The sequence below is a fragment of the Budorcas taxicolor genome, chromosome 3 (genome assembly GCF_023091745.1).
Source record: "Budorcas taxicolor isolate Tak-1 chromosome 3, Takin1.1, whole genome shotgun sequence".
NCBI lineage: Eukaryota > Metazoa > Chordata > Mammalia > Artiodactyla > Bovidae > Budorcas > Budorcas taxicolor.
The window spans coordinates 120,409,155-120,430,224 of record NC_068912.1 but is presented as its reverse complement, the minus strand read 5'-3'; the positions used below and the strand labels follow the sequence as shown (position 1 = coordinate 120,430,224).

The 21,070-nt window shown below is 63.9% G+C and overlaps 2 protein-coding genes across 2 annotated transcripts in view; both read right to left on the bottom strand.

Moving 5' to 3' along the window:
• The window catches only part of SNED1 (sushi, nidogen and EGF like domains 1), a 73,692-nt gene extending 64,848 nt beyond the window's left edge, over positions 1-8,844 (bottom strand). Inside the window, exon 1 of the mRNA XM_052636512.1 lies at positions 8,632-8,844. Within this exon, the coding sequence (XP_052492472.1) occupies positions 8,632-8,844 (213 nt within the window). The remainder of the gene's footprint in view (positions 1-8,631) is intronic.
• Positions 8,845-9,252: 408 nt separating this feature from the next.
• CROCC2 (ciliary rootlet coiled-coil, rootletin family member 2) overlaps positions 9,253-21,070 on the bottom strand; it is a 62,870-nt gene continuing 51,052 nt past the window's right edge. The window contains 6 exon segments of the mRNA XM_052638107.1: positions 9,253-9,415; positions 15,291-15,437; positions 15,774-15,853; positions 16,788-16,967; positions 19,678-19,896; positions 20,140-20,289. Coding sequence (XP_052494067.1) covers positions 9,253-9,415; positions 15,291-15,437; positions 15,774-15,853; positions 16,788-16,967; positions 19,678-19,896; positions 20,140-20,289 — 939 coding nt within the window.

Sequence of the window (21,070 nt, the reverse complement as noted above, 5' to 3'; positions counted from 1 at the left end):
TGAAGTGATGAGATCAGATGCCATGATCTTAGTTTTCTGAATGTTGAGTTTTAAGCCACCTCACTCTCTTCTTTCACTTTAATCAAGAGACTCTTCAGTTCCTCTTCACTTTCTGCTGTAAGGGTGGTGTCATCTGCATATCTGAGGTTATTGATATTTCTCCCAGGAATCTTGATACCAGCTTGTGCTTCATCAAGTAAGCATGATGTACTCTGCATATACATTAAATAAGCAGGGTGACAATATACAGCCTTGATGCACTCCTTTCCCGATTTGGAACCAGTCTGTTGTTCCATGTCCAGTTCTAACGGTTGCTTCTTGACCTGCATATAGATTTCTTAGGAGGCAGGTCAGGTGGTCTGGTATTCCCATCTCTTGAAGGATTTCCCACACTTTGTTGTGATCCACACAGTCAAAGGCTTTAGGATAGTCAATGAACCAGAAGTAGATGTTTTTCTGGAACTGTCTTGCTTTTTCGATGATCCAACGGATTTTGGCAATTTGATCTTTGGTTCCTTTTCCTTTTCTAAATCCAGCTTGAACATCTGGAAGTTCTTGGTTCACATACTGTTGAAGCCTGGCTTGGAGAATTTTGAGCATTACTTTGCTAGCATGTGAGGTGAGTGCAATTGTGCGGTAGCTTGAACGTATTTTAATTATAAATAGGTAGACAGAATATGGATGGAGGAACCTAAACAATTTGGAGGAAGGCAGGTGCAGCACTATGACCTCAGCAGGGATGCGGGGGCGTGGTCAGGGCGATGGGCGTGGGCGTGGCGAGGCGAATGTGAGGGGCGTGGTCTTGGAGGGCGTGGAGAGCGTGGGGGCGTGGCGTGGCTGGCTGCTGGGGCGGGGCCTGCGCTCGGAGCCGCGCACTGGCGCAGGTCCGGCTCTGTGCCTGCGTTTAGGTAAACGGAATGCAGGGTGAGGAGCCGCGCTGGAGGGGGGACGCAGTTAGGAGGGCAGGAGGCCAAGGCCGTGGCCGCAGGGTCCCGGGGGTGGGCCACCTGCCGGAGGATCTGCCCGCCCGCCCGGCCCGCATCCGGCACCCCCACGGTGGCCCGGCCGCGTGGCTCCGCCGACCGCTCCGCCAAGTCTCCTTCCTGCCTTTGAAGCCCGGGCTCAGGTGCCTGCGGCGTGTGCAGAGGCCTCCGGCCTGCCCGCCAGCACTTGGCCGCCTCCGGCTCCCCTCTCGGGCCCGCCTCAGATGGCTGCCGCCCTTCCCACGGGGTGTGGGCCAGGAAGGAGGCAGAACAAGCCGGCCCTGTTCCGCTGCCAGGGCCCAGCAGGGCCGGGACCGCGGTGGGGAGGCGCGGGCCCCGTGTTGAGCGGCCAGGCCGCTGGCCAGCGCTCCCACCTGGACAGGACCGTTCTCGGACTTCCTTTGTTCAGAGAAGAACATCCCCGGGCGGGGCAGGGTCCGGGGGTGCGGGGACCCCTGCGGGAGGCCCTGTCTACCCCACCCTGTGTTTCTTCCTCTTAGGGGCCTCCACAAGAGGTCAGTCTTATTATTATTTTTCTACTTGCGCTAGCACTTGGTAAAACACACAACAGAGATAGGAAAACAGGAGAAAGAACTCGACCGGGACCCCTTGCGAGAGCCCGCACCTCCTCAGCCGCCGATGGATCAGAAACCCAACATGGAACTGACTGTTTGCTGGGGGTCCTGCATCCACCGTCTGTCAGGGCCTGAAGCCAGCGGGGGTGGGGGCCTGCCGGCTTCCCCCACCTTGGGATGCTGGCAGAAAGGCAGGGAGACACGCCGGGGGCAGGAAGGGAGCAGGACACTTGGGAGTGGCCTGCAGGACTTTGGCTCCGAAGCCCCTTCTGCCCCCCACTTCCCTGCAGTTCCTGACGTTCAGGGCCTCTCTGTGGCCACCCTCCGGTCTTCCCAAGCCCAGGCCTTGGGGGCAGTGCTGGCTTTGCTGTGCTCGGCCACAGTAGGGTCCTCCTCTCGGGGGGTCTGAGCCGTGGCCCCCCGGGGTGGGGCTGGCTCCCAGGCTGCCCTTTGAAGGTGGTGTGGATGGAGCCGACCTCATGGAGCGGGCAGCCGCAGGTGCTGACTCCTCGCCTAGGACCCTGGCAGGCGAGGATCTTGGTGGGGGAGTCGCTGGTCCCTTGGGACAGACCCAGGGCCCTGTGCAGCAGGAGGGTGGCCCGTGGGGCGTGGAGGAGGCCTGCCCTTGACTAGGGGTGCGTATGGCCAGGAAGAGGGCTGGCAGCAGGGCTGGCCCTCCCCTGACCCAGGAGAAAGTGCAGAGACAGCCTGGAGGCATTTCCGACTTGGATAAAGTGGGGAAGGAGTGGAGATGTCCTGGAGACTCTCTCAGAGGCCACTTGCAGCTGAAAGTGTGGGACGTGTGTCTGGCTGGTCCCTGAGCCGGGCAGTTTGGGGCTGGCTGGAGCCACCCTTGCTGGGTAGGGGCTGCTCCGGGCTGGGCGGGCCGGCCTGGAGGGGAGCCGGGGTCCCACGGCTGCAGCACCCAGCTCTGCAAACATCAGATCACAGAGGGCGGGGCCTCAGTTCCTGCTTTGACGTCTCTGCCAGAAATAAAACAATAAAGCCCCGAGGCCCTTTATAAGCTTGTTTTGAAAAATGTAGGCATGTCTTTTATTTCCTGGCAGCTTTCTAGGGAACCAGGATTCCTTCCATAAGCACAGCTGGGGACTGGGGTCCTGCTCACAGGACAACTGTGGGCTGGGCCCAGGGCCCTGGGCAAGGTGGGGCCCGGAATACCAGAACCTGCAGAGGACAGGCTGGCCCTCCCCAAGCGCCCCGTGTGCTGGGTGGGCCTCTCCTGGCCGCAGGAGTGCTGCTGCCATGGCACCAGGGTGAGGGCTGGGGATGGGCAGAGGGCTGGTGTCAGGCCCCGCGGGGGTGGGGGGTTAGAGAGAGTCCCCCAGAGGGCGGGTTGGAGGACAGCCCTCCCCCAGGCCCTCCTGCGGTGCACGCCCTGCCCCTCCTCCGCTGCCAATCAGGGCCTCCCTGTGACTACCCTCTGGTCTCCTCCCGGGCCTCGTGGCCCTGCCTGTGGCCCTGAGCCCAGGCCCTTGAGCCCCTCCACCAGGGTGGCCCCTTCAGGAGGGCCAGGCCCTGTCCTGAGCCTCCCGAAGGCCTCACTGCCCCTCCCCTGCCCCCATCCCCCCCACCAGACCACAGCTCCTGCTCCACCCCCTCCTGCAAAGCCACCTTCTTCCCTCACCTGTCATCCCTTGGCCAGGTGTCCGCCAGGACAAGATCCCAAGTCCCCAGGGGGCCCTGGACACCGCGGGGACAGCAGCCCACACCCAGCACAGCCTGACCTTGCTGCCCTGAGCTCCGTAGCCACCCCCCACTAGATGTCGTCTCTGAGTGCAGACCTGGGGTGTCTGCTCCCACACCCTGCCAGGTGCACTCCGGACGGCGAACTCCTCCGGATCCCAGCCCCCACCTCCAGCAGGGCTCTGGGCTGCCTATGCTGTGCCCCCTCTGCCAGAGCAGGTGGCAGGGCCCAAGGGGGCGTGTCTGGCTCCAGACTCAGACCCTGGAGCAGCTCAGAGGACACCGTGCCCCTCCTGTGGCCCCAGACTCAGCCCCCGGCGCTCAGACTGAGTCCTGGGGCTGGGAGGAGAGCACTGCTTTGCACACAGTGGGCATTTCACGAGCGACATGCTCAGTTTGTAGAGGGCTAATTACAGACCCTGAGGTGTTGAGGCTGGGCCCCCCACGCAGGAGGTATGGGGGGTGTCCAGCTGGGCACCCGCCCAGTCTCGGAGCTATAGGCGCGGTGTCTTCCTGCTTCTGTCCCTGGGCCTGCCCACTGCCCCCACGCCGTCATCAGCTGGACCACAGGTGTCCTGTGTGGCCTGGAATCTGGTGGGCCAGAAGCAGTGCCCTCCAGGCTGACTCAGTTCAGGCGAGGAGCCCCCTTCACCCCAGAGGAGGGTGTGGATGAGGAACTTGTTATAAGAAAAGGAAAGGACCAAAGACCTGGACAAAGGTGTGTGAGCTGGACGTGCACTTGAGCATCCCAGGAAACACTGAGGCCGCCACACAGTCCACAGCTCATAACCGGTTACAAGAATTACGGTCAGTGGCGCTCGCAATAACAATCCTGTCTGCCAGTGCAGGACACATAAGAGACGGGTTTGATCCCTGGGTTGGGAAGACCCCCTGGAGGAGGGCATGGCAACCCATTCCAGTATTCTTGTCTGGAGAATTCCATGGACAGAGGAGCCTGGGGGGCTACAGTCTATAGGGTCACAAAGAGTCAGACACGACTGAAGTAACTTAGCACTCATAGCCACAGGCTGGAATATTATACTGTCAGCAGAAGCAGGTTTTCACAGCAAGTTTGAGGCCCTGGAAAATGCTCACGGTATAACACTGAAAGGGGTGTGCAGAATGGGAACTTGCATGACAGGCAGCCCCAGATATATTTGACAACACACCAGGAGGGATTTTGCCAAAACTTTTAGTGTGCTCGTTTCGGAATGATGGGATTGGGGTGTATCATCCTGAAGATGAACAGCTGACATTTACAAGGCTGCTTCTAGGAGCTAACTCTCCTCCAGGGGCTGGGCGAGCACCGTGAACAAACGAGACGAAAGCTCTCTTAAAACTGAAACTTAAACAGTGCGGCGGGTTTGTGTCCCCTCCTTGACTCAGCTCTGGGGCTCCGTCAAGGTTTCGAGATGAACGCATAAAAGTGAATTAGCAACAAGTCCGTAGTGAGTGAACGGCGGGTTGTCCGGGGCGCAGTGTGGCCAGCTGGCCGCTGTTAGCATCACAGCCCCCGAGAGCTGGGACAGGGCCACCTGAGCTCTCCCAAGCCGGGCAGGCTTGCCTCCCGGTGAGAGTGGCAAGGTGCGTGCCCGGGGCTCCGGGGTTCCCACGGGAAGGCGTTCCCAGGGGAACGGGGTGACTGGTAGAAAGTCAGACTCAAGGAACCCTACAAGACACAGCTCACACTTTGGATCCACACTCGGCAAACGCTAGAACTCTGCCCTGCCTGCTTGCCCACGTTCCGTCTCCTGCTGCATGGACAGGTGTGAAAGGAGCTTGCGGCAGAGGCGGCTTCACCCCGAAGCCGACAGTGTGTCCATCCCCCGGCAGGGACGATCCCTGCCGAGGACACGCACGGTGACCCAGCGCCGGGCATGCAGAGCGTCCTCCGCTTGCACGCCGCGTCACGCGTTTACTCCCGCCGGTGTGAACTCGCTGCTTCTCCCTACTTAACGGACTCAAGGCTGACGCTGCCACTGTTTTAACGCCTCACTCGTCCGTCCCCTGCCCTGCAGCCGCCGAAAGCCCCCAGCTGACGGCCTCTGTGCCCTGTCGCTGAGTCCTGATCATCTGTTGGTCACGCGCCTCCTCTCTGGAGGGAGATTTCCCAGATTCGTTTTCTTCTTTTCCTGCGGGTGTCTGGGAGCCAGGATCCGGGCACTGGGCCTCTGAGTGGCCAGGGGGTCATGGCTGCCTGCACTTCCCTCAGTGCATGGTGTCCCCACACACCTCCAAGAACGCCCCCATCACAGTGCAAAGATAAATGCCCCCTCTGTGTGGCAGCCCTCTGGCGGTCTTGATCCAGAGCGGGGTCCCCGGGCTGCCCCGCGACGCTCGCTCCCTTGACTGCTGCTGGCTCCTCGTCCTCCCCAGGCACCAGCAAGAAGGGGGCATCCGGAGGGGCCCGGCCAGGACCCTCCCTGCCCACCGGGGGCTCATGCGTTTCTAAGCAGAGCTCAGCAGCCAGCTCTGCCTCCGTCTCACTGGTTTCGTCTGGGGGTCAGGTGGGCCTTGCAGATGTTTGGTGGGCAGACGCTGTGACAGGACCGGCTGGGCACCTGTCACCGGCAGGACAGGCCTGCAGAGCTGGGGGATCAGGCTCTCGGCTGAAGCCCTTTCCCTGGGTGGGTGCTCCAGGAGAGGCCGGGTGGGACTGTGCCCCAGGTGGGGCTGCCAGCAGGCCAGAAGATGCCAGGCATGGAGCCAGCGCTTCCTGGGGCACCAGCCAGGGCACAGGCCAGGTCGACGGCCAGCAGGACTCACCTGGGGCTCTCAGGACACACTGCCCACCTCGCCCACATGCTCCAGCTCCCACCCAGGGCTGGTCCCCGGGCACTGGCACCAGGGTGCCCCAGAGACCAGGACGAGGAAAACCTGCATTCAGTAGTCAAGGGGGTCACAGCTCCATGGGTGAGTGGCCAGCAGGGACTGGAAGAGCATCTGGGGGGTGGGTGGGGGCACACCAAGGTAGGGGGTGCACCACCTCGGGCACCACCCCCCACAGCTCAGTCTGAGAGACATGGCCCAGACCCCACGTCACACCTCAGCCAGTGCACCTGGCAGCAGACTGTGGGCCTCCCAGGGTGCCAGCACCCTCACGGACACTGCCCGCCTGCCACTCCCCCGGGGGAGGGAAAAGAATCGCGGCCTGAGGCGCCAGTGGGCTCCTGATGCCAGAGGAGCCGAGATCTCCCTCTGCGGCCTTCGGGGGGCTGCAGCTGGGGGCTTCTGCAGGGGCACGGGGCCTCCGGTTGCCACCGGGCCCTCACACCGCCCCGAGTGGGCCCTGCCCCTCGGCCAGGCTGGCAGGGCACAGCGCACCCTCTTGTCCGGCTCCTGGTGAGGAGGGTTCCCCTCTGCCGGGCGACTGCCACCGCCATGCCCGCTGGCAGTGTTGGCCTGGTCTGTGTTGAGAAAGGACTCTCGACAGTTCTCAGAGCCTGACAACTGCCGCCTACAGCTGCTGTGGCAAGATGAGGGGGCTTCCCAGAAGGGGGCCACCTAGTATACAGTGGCACCGGGTCCGTTTCTCAGCAGAAAGCAGGTCATGGTGTGGGCAGCGTCAGGGGCTGGGGCCTGCCTTCACCCACCCATGCATGCTCCCACTCCACAAACCGGCTCTTTGCGGAGCGCTAGCTGGGGATGAGGGGGCAGAGGCCGGGGGCGGGGGCCCAGCCCTGGAGGGCTCTCCCTCAGCCCACTGCCTGGGCTGGAGGCTGGCCACTGCCCAGCCAGACAAAGATCACAGCTGGGGGCTGGCCCAGAGGGGTCCTCTCGGACGCGGCAGTCTGACCTACTAGCTTCGGAATAAACGCCTTCATTTCCTGCCCCTTCCCTTCTCTGCCCTCAGTTCTAACCCTCTGCCCGCTCCCTGCTCGGTCACGGGGCGCAGGCAGTTATTTCAGGCAAGGTGTCCTCGAGGATCAGACTGTCTTCCCCACTGAGCAGAGGCAATGTGGAGCGGGCTCCCTATCCCCACGGCAGGTGTTGCGTTGTGTCAGTTTTGGGAGAGAGAGCCTCTGGAGACACATATTTTGTTATGAACCACAGTGCTGGTTTCTCCTGAGCCCACGGGTCTTGCCAGCAGAGCTCTCCTTTCTCTCAGTTGTTTTGGCAGGGGTAGGTGTTTTTAGTGAGGCGGTTAAGAGAGTCAACTGTTTTAATCACGTTTTCACCTGTGACTTGGAGCCAGCCAGCTGAGCCTGGCCCGCATGCTCAAGGAGCACTTGGACAGAATGCCCTGGAAAGACGATGCCAGCATGGGTTTTCCCATTTCTAGGGTGTATGGGCCTCCCTGGCTCCCAGAGACCCGGAGCACAGCTCTGCCCACCCGCCCCGTACTTCCGGAGGTCAGCTCGGCCCCTCTGTCCAAGGCCGGGCCCAGAGGGACGTTCAGTGGGTGGCACCGAGAGAGAATGGCTGTCCCCTCCCACCCACGGAGTCGGAGCAGCCGAGCAGGGGAGAGGAAGAGGGGATGTGGGCTGAGCTGGGGTCAAGAGGGGCGGTCCTGATGGGGGTGAGTGGGGGGGCTGGAGGTGGAGGGGGTGCTGGAAAGGGCAGGCAGGCGCCGGGGTGGGAGGTTACAGGACTTCAGCCCCGCCCAGCACTCTTCCAGCCAGGGTTTGGGGGACAGTGGGGTGCTGGCGCATGGGTCCCCCAAGTGAATGCTCAATGCAGCCGTGAGGCGCAACATTTCATTCCCTCTGTGGCCTGGGCCCCTCGCCCCCGGAGCGGAGGTGCTGTCCTTGGGTCTAGTGGCCCCCACTCTCCTGCGCTCCCTCCAGGTGTCCGGTGTGACAGTCGGCCTGAGTGGTCCCCAGGCCCAGGAGAGTGACCGGGGGCTCAGAGAGGACCAGCCTGCCGGTTCCCCAGAGCGCCCCTGAAGGTCCCGGCAGGCCTGCCTCGGGGCAGTGGGCCTCAGGTGCCAAGCACGCGCGGGCCGTGCGGTCCTCAGAGGGGCTGGGACCTTGGCAGCCAAGAGAGGAGCTGAAGGGGGGCGCGCCCCACGGGGAAACACAGGGCGCGCCGGCCCGCTGCCGCGGCGCTGTCGGTGAAGTACGCAGGACGGCCGACGGCCCGCGCTGCGCAGGGTCGGCCCGCGACCCCAGCCCCGGGCGGTCGGGCAGGGAAAGGGGCAGCGGCGGGGCCCAGGTGGCCGGCCGGAGCTCGCATCCCCGCCCCGCCCGCCGCTCCCTCGGGCCGCTGTCCGGCCTTGGCCGCCGGAGGAGGAAGCGCTGTCCTCACTCCACCTCTGGCCGCCGCGGTGCCAAGTTGCTGGCGGCGGCGGGAGTCGGGGCGGCGGGTGGCGGGCAGCGGCCGGGCTGCAGCGCCCTCCCTGGCGCCCCCCGCGGGCTCGGGTTACTCACGTAGAGGCCGGAGTGCTCGGCGCCGAAGAACGGGAAGAGCACGGAGAGCGGCCGCAGCCCAGAGCCGCCGTCGTCCTGCTTGGGGGTGACCGCGTCGCCGCGCTCCGTGCCGAACGGGTAGAAGTCGGCGAGGGCCACCGCGCCGCGCGCCCCGCGCGCCCCGAGCCCCAGGGCCGCGGCCAAGAGCAGCGCCCAGGTGGCGCCGCGCGGCATCGCTGGGGGTCGGCGGGCGGGGACGGAGCGGGGACACACACAGCGGGGACGCGAGCCGGGCACAGCGGGGACGGAGCGGGGACAGAGAGGCGACGAGGCAGGGACGCAGGGGGACGGAACGGGGCTTTGCGGTCAGCGGGGGCCGGAGCGAGGCCGCGGTGGGGAGTGACCCGCAGGGCCGGGCGGGCGTGCGGGCAGCGCGGCCGCGCCGTCGGTAGGTGGACTCCCGGGTCGCGCCCGCCCTGCCGGGCCGCGCTCGGGTCGCCTCTTTCGGAGGAAGGCGCCGGGCGGGACCGCGCTGGAAGCCAGACCCGCCCCTGTGGCCGCGATTTAAATATCCAGCCGGCGGTCACTCGGGCCTGGGCGGGGCCGGGGCCGGGCCATGCAAATTAGGAGGCTCTTAAAGCGTCAGTCCGGCGGCGGGCCCAGCCCTCGCCCAGCGCCCCCGGAGCGGCCCACCCCTTCCTCCTCCGTGGGTCCCCTGCCGCCCGCGTGGGGCCAGCCCAGAGGAAGCGCCTTGTCCACAAAGCGGTCCTGGAACAGACCCTCAGGCCTGCATGGGTTACTGGGCCTGGGGGGCAGGTTTCCCCCAGGGTTGGGGGGGCCTTTTCAGGCCCCTGCACCCCAGGGGACCTGGCCACCGTCCTGCCAGAGTGTCGTGGATCAGGGGCCACCCTGACTGCCAGCGCCTGGATGGGCTCCTCCGGAAGCGGCCAGAGGCTGGCCCCACACTCCACCCTGCAACCCAGCCCTGAGGCTTGCCATCCGGTTTTATGAGCGGAGGACCTGGCCTGGGAGAATGCAGGACATGAAGAAAAGTTTCCGCCCTGCGTGGCCTCGTCAGGAGAATCCTGGTAGAGATAGTTTGGGGACCTAAGGCAACCTCACAGCAGGGGAGTCTGGGGCAAAACCTGGGGGGAGCAGCCCTCTTCCAGGGTGGCTGGTCCCTGCTGGCCTGCGGGCATGATGCCGCGTGGGCAGGGGCAGGACCTGGAGGGCCCACAACTGAGCTTCTGTCTCCAGTCTGCGGCCACCCTGGCCCTCCTCCCACCGCCAGGCCCACTGCCCTGAGAATCAGACCCTGAGTGTTTGTCCCCACGGGGGCTGGCATCTGGGCCCCTAGTGCAGGGCCGGAGCCCACGCCTCTCCCTGTCCCTGCCCGTGGGTGCTGGTGTGGGCTGAACGTGACCACAGGCCACGCCTGGGGCCCTGAAGGCCAGGCTGCGCGGCCCAGAGATGAGCAGAGAGCAGCAGGACTGCCTCTCTCGCCGGCTGGGCCGTTTCACACCCGGCTTCGCGCTCCCCTGTACTTTCTCAAGCGTCCTCAACAAGCACGTGTTGCTTTGCAGTCAGAGCGAGGCACACTAAGTGTGATGTTTAAGGGCTAGTGGAGGGGTCCTGTGTGTGTGAGCGTATGACTGGGGGTCACAGGCTTACACAGCACCCCTGTGATGTTCGTGCCCTCCGGGCTGGTATCAGGATCAGGTGCCGAGTTTCAGGAGGCACCCACTGTTGCTGGTCCCCCACCGGCACCACCCTGAGAGGGACCGTCCCTCCAGTTCCACTGTAGCCCCACCCTGCTCGGTTGTGTGAGGCCGGCCCCGGGTCAGGCTCCTGCCTTGGAGACCCCCAGGGCAGCAGGACAACTGCGGCTCCAAGGAACGCGGGATGAGAAAGGCCAAGGCTGCACATGTTTGCAGGAGAAATTCAGAGATGACACCCGACTGCAGGCCCTGCCCTGGGGGCAGACTCCCGGTGTCACACGGCCCTCAGTGGGCGCCGGGGGTGGGGGCGGGGGCAGGGGGATGCCAGTGTGCACACACGCACAGACACCCCAGCACACACACGCACACATCCCAACACACACACACACCAGCACATACACACCCCCCAACACATACACACACCCAACACACAGACACACCAGCGCACACACAGACACACTAGCGCACACACACACACACCAGCACACACACACACACACCCCAGCACGCACACACACACACCAGCACACACACACACCCCAACACACACACACACCAGTGCACACACACACACCAGCGCACACACACACACACCAGCACACACACACACATACACACCCCCAACACACACACACACCCCAACACACACATACACACCCCAACACACAAACACACACCAGCGTGCACACACACACCCCAACACACACACACACCAGCACACGTGCACACACACACACACACACACACCCCAACACACACACACACCAGCGTGCACACACACACACCCCAACACACACAAACACCCCAACACACACACACACCAGCGCACACACACACACCCCCAACACACACACACCCCAACACACACATACACACCCCAACACACACACACACACCAGCGCGCACAGACACACCCCAACACACACACACACCAGCGCACACACACACACACCCCAACACACACACACCAGCGCACACACACACCCCCCAACACACACACACCAGCACACACACACACACACACACCAGCGCACACACACATACACACACACCCCAACACACACACCCCAACACACACACACACACCAGCGCGCACACACATCCCAACACACACACACACCAGCGCACACACACACCCACCGCAGCACACACACATACATACACACACACACACCCCAGCGCACACACAAACACACACACCCCAACACACACACACACCCCAGCACACACACACACACATACATACACACACACACACCCAGCACACACACACACACACCCACACACACAGCACACACACATACCAGCACACACACACATACCAGCACATACACGCACAGACACACCAGAACACACACACAAATACACACACACACCCCAGCACACCCACACCCACACACACACGCACACACATACCAGCACACACACACACACATACACATGCACACATACATGTCCACACACACACACACCCCAGCACACATACACATGCTGGCACACACGCACATACACACCATCACACACACATATACGTACACACACATGCACCCCCCAAACACACTAGCGTGCATACACACACATGCTGGCACACACACACGTACATGCACACACACGTACGTCAGCACATATATCCACATACACACATACACGCACTCATGCATCCCAGCACAGACACCCATATACACACACACCCTACACACACACCCCACACACATGTCCACACACACACACCAGCACACACACACACCAGCATACACACACACAGTCACACACTCCAGTGCGTGCGTGCGTGTGCACACACACACACACACTGGTGCACACACACATACACACACCCACACCCTGGCACACACACACACTCACCCTGGCACACACGGGCATTTCCATGAACCCCTCCCTGGCGCCCCGCTGGCTCAGCTGCAGAGTGGGGAGGTGGGGGAAGCCTGGAGGCCAGCAGCACAGAGGTCACGGCCAAGGTCAGAAGAGGGGTGTGGCAGCCCTGCCCTCCTGGGACAGGAAGGTCGCTCCTGAGCCTCACTGGCAAAGGCAGGGAGGGGGCAGGACACGACCCCCACGGGGTCACCGGAGGGCAGAGGGGCCAGAAGACTGGTCCCCGTGGTAGGAGCCCAGGAGGACGTGCTTTTCTATGTGTGGCTTTCGGTGGGAACTGGGCAGCGTCTGCCAGCTGCGTGGTGGGCTCGGAGCCCGGTGGGGAGCCCAGCAGAAGCCTGCTCCTGTTTGTTTCCTCAGTGGGGAGAGCCGGGGGCCCCACCCTGACAGGGAGGCAGCCGGCGGGGGGGTGGCCGTCCAGGCTGACCTTGGATCCCTGCTGGACCTGCCCACCTCCTGCAGGGGGTGCAGGGGGAGCCCCTCCCCCTGCTGCACTTCCTGCTCTGGTTGAGGTGCCGGGGACCCTAGCAAAGGCTCACTTCGGGGCTAAGTTTTGGGTTGACCTGGGTGCCTATGGGAGCGGGGTGCCCGCCGTGGTGCTCAGCAGACGTGCCCAGGAAGGACTGTTTCTCCAGGCTCAGCGGGAATGGCTGGCCCAGACAGGGCCTCAACCCGCCTCCCAAGGGAGTCCTCTCGCAGTTTGTGAGATGCCCAGGCCTGGGCCCCCCGGAGAGCTGGCGCGCTTGGTCTGGGTGGGGCCAGTGGCAGGCAGAACCCCGCAAGGCTGTACTTCCCAGGCACAGGCCTGCTGACCCTCCCTGGGCCATGTGCCGTCCCTTTTGGGAGACTTGGAGTTAACAGGAGGCTCCACCACGCTGGGCATTACATTTCAAACACAGTCACACACACACACACACTCCACAGGCGCAAAAGAGAAAAAAAAATTCTTTTTTCCAGGTGCTAAAAATATTATCAGGAAATACTTTTTAGCAATGTGCTGTTTCAGGTTCCCCTCTGGACTCAAGGGTGCCTTTGTCTTTGCCACAGAAAGTCCACATTTATCAAAACCAAAATCGTTTTATCAAGCAGGCTCATGTTTTGCGACAGGGAAACCTGAGCCTCCCCAATAGGCCTGTGACACTTTAATTTAGGGCCTGAGTGTGTGTGCAGTTTAGATGGGGAGCCCCAAGCTGGACTTGGGACACCCCAGGACCCCGTGCCAGCCAAGGTGGGGCATGTTCCCCCACTGGAAGCTGGCCAGGCAGGCTGGTCCCTGCAGGGCGGGGGCAGGGGCTCCAGCAGCACTGTTAGTGGCAGCAGCTGGCTGGCTGCATCCGCAACTCTCTCTCCTTCTCCCCAGAGCCATGGGGCTTCCACACGGGTGACACCCCAGGGAGACCCTTTCCTGCTCCAAGAATGAGGTCAGCAGGTCACAGAGCCTGGAGGGCAGGTGGAGTCCCACTCCTGGGGAGCCCGCCGGGTGTGGTCACGACACTGAGAGGCTGGCTGGGGCAGCTGGTGCATGGAGCAGAGGGGGGCCTGGGTCCCGGGCACATGGCCATCTGCACAGGGCACGGTGACCATCAGACTTTCACACAGAAGCTACGCGCTCAGCACTGGAGATGTTTAAGAAAACAGTTTACTTCCATTAGAAAAATCCTTTAACCTAAATATACAACTTTATGTTGAACAAGTAAAAATAGTGTCTCCTCCACTGGTTGAACTTTCACTGAAATATGACAAATTCTAGAGGGTCCCAGGCATGAAAGGTCTCCCAGGAGCAGCCAGGCAAGGAGGGTCCGGGAATCACCAGCAGAACGTTGGTCCCAGCGCAGGTGGCTAGCAGGTCAGTGCTGGGAGGTCTCTCCGACCCCTCCTGCATCTGGCTCTGTTCCTCTTTCATCTGTGGGCGCCCACTGAGCACCTCCTCTGCGCTGGGAGCTTCGGTCCAGACATGCGACCCGGAGAGGCCAGGCCCGCAGAGAGGAGAGCGTCAACGCCAACTCATCTCCGGCTGCGCTTGTCTCCGTGCTCTCCACCCGCCGCCCTCGGGGTCCCTCCTCCACAGTGAGCGGACTGCCGGGTCCCTGGGCCGCCAGGCCGGGGAGGAAGGGAAGAGGTCCTGAGAGTCACGTGCTGTCTCACGGCCTTCCCCTCCCATCTGTGCGATGCTCTCCAGTGGTGGCCTGGGGGGCGGTGTCTCTGGGTTGCTCTTTGCTCTCTAACCGGCCGCTGCAGTGGGTGACTGTCTGGCGTCTACCACCACCAACACCTCCTTTGCCCGGAGCATCAATGCTAATGGGTCGCCACACTCTCCACCGCACTCTGGGAGTTGGTGATGGACAGGGAAGCCTGGCGTGCTGCAGTCCATGGGGTTGCAAAGAGTGGGACACGACTGAGCGACTGAACTGAACTGAACACTCTTCCGCTCTGAGCCTGGGTCAAACTTCAGAATCCTCAACACAGCCGCCAGTAATTGGACAGGCTTGACAGGCGGAATGCAGAGTGTTTGGCCACCTCTCTCTAGACACTGCTTTGCACAGCCTACAACATACGGTCACCCCATGACTAAGCTCCATCCGGGAGGGGCTCCGGCAGGACAGCCTGGGGTACAGGCTGGGTCCATGTTGCAGCAGACAGGTGGCTGCTGTCACACGCTTGGGCCGCAGCTCACATGACGGGGGTGGGGGGCTCTGCCAGCTTCAGCCCTCTCACCCCCCGGGAGCCCGGTGGGCTGCAGCTGGCACCTGTGCTCGAGGAATGTCCTGGGCTGGCTGGAGCCCACAGATGTTGTCAACACGTCACTTACGAAACCAGAGGCCGTTTGGAGCGGAACCAGATCGCCCTGACCCGTGTTCATGGGAAAAGAGGGAAAAACGCTGATAGGTGAACCGCCCGGCCTGAGATGGCTGCCTTGGTCTCTGTGGCAGCCAGGGCTGGATTCCTGCAGGAATTCCCAGCGCTTATGGGCTGGGAAATCGGGTGGTCCTCTAACAACTCTAACGTCTACACCCCAGGGCCTCTCGCGGCCAGTGAGTCACGGGGACCGGACTCTGAGTCACTTCCAGCCACCTGCCACCGTGACGGCCCCGCAGTTCCTGGAGACGGAGTCGGGCCGCCTCGGGGCGTGGGGAGGTGGCGGCTGGGCCTTGCAGGACATTATGTTTTTGGCTCCAGTTGGTGGAAATGTTCTCCACGTGTTTCCCTGTGTTTACAGAGCTGAGGGCACGGAATGCAGCCCGCGGTGCGGAAGTCGGCCTGCCGGGACCTGGCCCGGTCAGCACGCCCGCCTGGTGCCAGGTCGGACGTGGGCCGCAGGGAGGCCCCGTGCAGCCGGGGGTTGGGGGGCGCCTCACAGATCAGGGCCCAGAGCTTGGTCCTCGCCTGCCAGAGCCCGGGGTCCTGAGGGCCAGGGCAGCTTGGCGGTCAAGGGTCAGAGGGCACCGCTGACTCCAGGGCGCCCCTTGAGCTCGAGTCCCTGCTGAGCGGCGGTTCTGCTGCCTGCTGGTCGGGGCTGGGGCGGCCTGGCCACCTCGGCTCGGGAGCCGGCTTCACTTCTTGGCCCGGAAGGCCTGGTGGAGGAAAGCTTGCCGCCACTGCACGTCCCGGTCCAGCGGCTGCCTCCGGCTGGCCACCTGGGGACGGGCAGGAGTTCAGGAGGGCGGGCGGGCCCCATGGCTGAGCACCATGACTGGAAGGACTGGGAGGCCTCAGTCCCCGGCTCCCGAGGGGGGTGTGCCTGCGGAGAAGCTCCAGGTAGACGGGCAGACGCACCAGCAGCAACGGGTGTTTGGTCCTACCTGTGTGCAAGGTCACCACCACCGCGTCCTGGGCACCGAGGCGACAACCCACCCCACTGGTTGGACCCCTTCCGCTCAGCCACGATGAGGACAAAGAGCTCCTTGGCGGGTGAACCGAGCCCATGCGGCCTGGAGGGACACTGCTCAGGGGGAGCAGGCTTCACTACATGTCCCAGCCTCAGGTTCCTCGTCCGGGAAATGGGGGTTTTGACCAGCCAGCTCCCTGGTGTCTGAGCGCTCAGAGCACACGGGGCAGCCCTGACCAGCATGTGTGTGTTTGCGTGCATGTGCGCACACAGGCATGAGTGTGCACACACGTGTGTGTATGCATGTGCACACACGTGCATGCATGTGTGCATGTATGTGCATGCATGTGAGGGGGCAGAGTGCGTATGTGCATGTATGTGCGTGCATGTGTGTGTGTGTGCATCTGAGGGGGCAGAGTTACATGCTCAAAGCGCTGTTCTGCTTTGTGCCCACCCCGTCCCCCCCCACACTGCTGACCTGTCCCTGACTCTGGAGCCACCAAGGTGCAGTGTGCCAGGCGCGTCTGGGCACTTCACACCCAGCGACCTCTGACTGCGGGACTGTCCCCACCCCTCTTGATGGGGGTCAATGGCGGCATGGAGAGGGTGGTGACTTGCCTCTGCCCCTCAGTGACTGTGGGGTGACGGGAGGACACGTAGGGGCCCTGGGGTGGCCTGGAGGAGCTCAGGCTGAGGCCAGGTAGGCACAGGACCCCCCTCCCTGTGCACCCCTGCCAGCCCACCTGCCCCTCCCGCACCTTCGCCTGCCGCTGCTGGGCCCTCTCTCGGGACACCGGGGCCTGTGCAGCCTGTGGTCAGGCCCCGTGCAGGCGCTCGGTCTCGGCAGCCTGGAGTCGCTGGTGCCGGGCAACCAGCTCCTGGAGCCGCTGGGTGTGGGCCTGCTCCAGCTCCTCCGTCTGGACCTGGGGGAAACCCCAGGCGCATCACTGCCCACCCCGGGCTAGGCTGTGCAGAGGCCCAGGGCGTCCAGGTGGCCCCGCTGCCTTCTGTGGGGGTCCAGGCCCCCTCCTGGACCGGCAGGTGGGCTCGGGGTTTTGTACACACATTCGACCTCTGGGCCTTGTCTGGGTTGGAATCCTGCCCACAGGCCTCCAAAATGAGCCTTGCGTCTGTTTTAATGGTGTCCTCCTCTCCACTTGGCTGGACTGGGGGTCCCACGGGCATCACGAGCTGAGGCTTGCCCCTCCCCTACTTGCCAATCCCGTCTGGTGACAGAGGGGCTGTCCGTGGGGGAAGGGCAGGCACCCCCAGCACACACGGAGCACCCCCAGCACCTGCAGGCCTACCTGACCCTGCGTCTCCCACGCGGCCCCTCTTCTGGCCCATGCATTGGCTTACAGGTCCTTGACTGTTCCCCCAGTGCCCGCAGGGCCATGGATCCCTGAGACCTGAGGGGTCTCCCTGGTGGAGCCCCTCGCTGCCTGGGGCTTTGTCTCTGCACTGTTCTGCACCAGAGAGGTCCAGCCTGTCTGTCCCATGTGTGAGCTCATACTCATTGGACAGACCCAGCTTCCGGGACCCACACCCACCTAGACCCCCCAGCCCCTGAGCCCTCTGTGCCCACATTCTGCCTGCCTGGGGACTGCCCTGCTTGGGCACAGACCTTCCTGGCCCCATGGCCGCCATGCCCTGCAAAGGGCATGGGAGAGCTGGGGTAGATGCTCGGCCACTGGCCACTGAAGGAACACATGGTCTTTGGGGGAAGGTTTAGGGGCTCCTCTTGCCCCCGTGGGGATGGTCCCTTTGGAGGATGCAGCTGACACACAGGGCAGACCTGGCCTGGCTGTCAGTCACCGGGGCAGGACGGGAACCTGGGCCCCGACCAAGACCCATCTCCACTACGCTGGCTCTGGGCTGGGTGGGGCAGTGGTCAGGGGCCACCTGGCCGGTCCCTGCTTCTGAGCCCCCTAGACCTGCCCCCCTGCCCTCTGGACAGGCCTGGCCTCTGGGGGCCCTGGGACGAGGCAGGCGGGTCTGGAGGGCAGAGGGCCAGGGGCCATACCACAGCAGCAAAGGGTCCTTTCTTCTTTAGGACTGAGGGAAGGCAAGAGCCCCCCTCCACTGCAAAAGGAAGTCCTGTTTCTTTAAAAATCCAGTTACACTCCTGGATGCGCATGTTAAAAAGAGGAGAGAAAAGCGAAATCCAAAATAAATAAACGGCTGCATCCGGGTTTCCCCTCCTGAGACACCAGTAAAGGGTTTATGGGCTTCGGGCCCCTCACAGCTGACCTCCTGGAACTCATTAGCTGCTCCTCCCCTCCCCCCGGGCTCCAGGGCTGCTGCCCGAGGCAGTGCCATCTGGGCCCCCCGGCCCCCCCAAGGCCCCCCACCCTGCGTGGCCACGGAGCCCTCGACTTCCCCAGCTCAGCACAGGGTCCTGCTGACCGGGCCCAGCCAGCCAACCCTCCTCTTGGGAGGGCAAGAGGCCTTGTGTGGACAGGCTGGCCGCTGGCTTTCAGTGACCATCCTGATCTGCTGGCCCCTGAGCCTCCGTCCTAACCCCAATTCTGTCCCCAGGGTCCTTGCCTCCCACTGCTACCCCACTGACCCAGCCACTTCCCTCCGGAATGCCCTCTTGTCCCTGAGCCCACCTCAGCTGGACAGTGTGCCCCAGGTGGTGCCCTGCCGGTGGGGCCTCGATGTCCTGCCTTGGGGCTTGAGGGTCAGTCTGCTCTGGAGCCCACCCTCCTCATCATCACCAGCGGGGGCACAGGCAGTCATCAGCCCCTGCGGGGACCCTGCTGCCCCGGTTCTGCTCATGGGCACCCTATCCTGCCCTGCTGTGGAGGCGGCCTCTGCCTCTCCTCTCGACCTGAGCCAGCCCTCCTCATTCCGTGTTCCTATTCACACGGCCCCCACCCCATCTTTGTCCTTCCAAGTCCCAGAGCCCCGGGCACGGTCAGCTTCTCACTCATCCCAGCGGCCATGACTACGTGCTGATACAGCCAAGCCTGGCCTCTGTGTGCCTGGGTCCTTCTGCCCTTGGCCCAGGATACCCAGACAAGCCCCACCCCACCGTGGAACTGGTCTGTGCAGGACCCCACGGGGCAAGCGACCCCTGACAAGCTCAGGAATCCACCGGCCCCCGCAAAGTCCAGGGGTTGAGCCATGTAACGCTGGACCCTGTGCCCTCGTCTGAGAGGCCCTTGCTGGACACCATCACCTGGACCTTCATGAGGGACAAACCCTCCCTTCTCTGCCCAGGGCCAGCACAGACCTGGTCATCTGTGCCCACACTTCCGGGCACCAGGGCGGCAGGACACACCCTCCAGGGGGACTCGGGTTCCAGGGGTGGGCGGCCGCGTGCTAGGGCCACACAGCTCCAGGCAGCACTGGCTCACGCCGCAGGAACCACGTGGGATGGGAGGTGATTGCCATGACTGGGAGCTTCCCCGGGGACAGCAAAGGTAGGGCTGGGGTCACACTGCGGAGGGGCAGGAAGGTCCACGGGGGGCCTGCCAGCCCTGGGCTGACGCTGAGCTTGGCGGCAGGGAGACAGGCCCGGGTCAGGCGGAGCCCCCACTCGCAGGTTGAGACAGAGAAGCCCCTCCAAGCCCGTGGCTCCCCTGACCCAGCCCCTGCACGCCTCATTCCCTGTCTCCCCACCCCCACCTCTCCAGAGGCCACCCCGTCCACCCCGAGTCCCGCGGCCTCGCCCGGCGCACCGCGAGCTCCCCCTGCAGGCGGGCCATCCGGGGAGCAGCGCGGCCGCCCCTCCCGCAGGACGCGCCTCTCCGCGCAGTGCGGCGCGCGCTCCCTGCTGCCGGGCCCAGCGCCTGGACGGAGCGCGGGCGGCGCGTGGACCAGGCGCTCCGGCCTGAGGCTGGGCCCCTGGACCGGCTCATGACCCTCCCTGAAGGCGCATGTCCACTGTCCACCCGCTGTCCTCGTCGGGGCACCCGCAGTGGAGCAGCCAACCTCAGGCCCCCGACTCCCCGCGCTCCCCTCCCGGCTGGGTTTCCCCCGCTGGGGGCTGGATGCCTGACGCCAGCCCCTAGCGTCTCCCTGGATGTCCCGTTACACACCGAGGGACTAATTCCGAAGGAAGGCAGGACCGTGCCCCTTGGGGCCCACCCCCTGCCGCAGGGGCTCCCGAGTGCCCTCAGGCTTGCGGCCCTTGCGCTCCAGGCGGGCGAGCGGGTCCTCCAGAGGTCCGCACCCCCACCGGGGCCCTGGCTGCGCCCCCAGCTCCCATCCAGGCCCAGCCACAGCGTCTGGCAGCTCCTGGGGGAGGCAGACTCAGGCGGTCCTGGGGGCACAGCCCAGGTATGCTCCAGAGGACGCAGCGCCGGGCGTCTGCCTGGATCACGTGCAGGGCCGGCGTGTAAAGAAGCAAGAACGGTCGAGTACAGTGGGCACCCCTCACAGTTTTAGAAGCAGGGCTTGTTGGCCTGGTGTGGGCAAAGGCACCTCCCCACTGTGGTCAGGGCGGCCTCAGAAGGCAAGCCTGTCGTCCCTGCCTTGCTCCTGGCCCTTGGAATAAAGACCCTGATAGTCCTCGGAAGCCCGCATGGCCTGTGGGGCTCGGCCCCATGCCCACCACGTGCGGCCTGCTTCCTCTGGGCTGGCTTCAGTGCTCCCGGGACGCTGGGGCTTCCTCCTCAGCCTGAGCCTGTTGCTGCCCACTGCCTTCCTAGCCTGACAGCCCAGGGCCACGAGCCTGCCGGCCCCCCGCCCTGCTCGGAGCCTCGATGAGAGGTGAAGGCGCCCTGTGTCTGCGGCTGGAGCCGGCACAGTGGGCCCGGGCCTCTGGGAATGCATGTTGTCCTATTGTGGGCGGCTGAGTGGGAAAGCAGAGGTGAGGGGGCGAGGGAGGCGAACTGGGGTCCCCGAGATTGTCCTCAGGGAGCCCGCGGTGGCTCGGGCTGGGAGGGGGCAGCAAATGGACTTTCGAGCAGAGGGAAGAGGAGACACAGCCCCGGGAGGCTCGGCGAGCTGGCGCATCTCGGGAGGGACAGGGGGCCCTTGTGTGGGATGCTCCAGAGGCCGGAGAATCAGGCCCCAA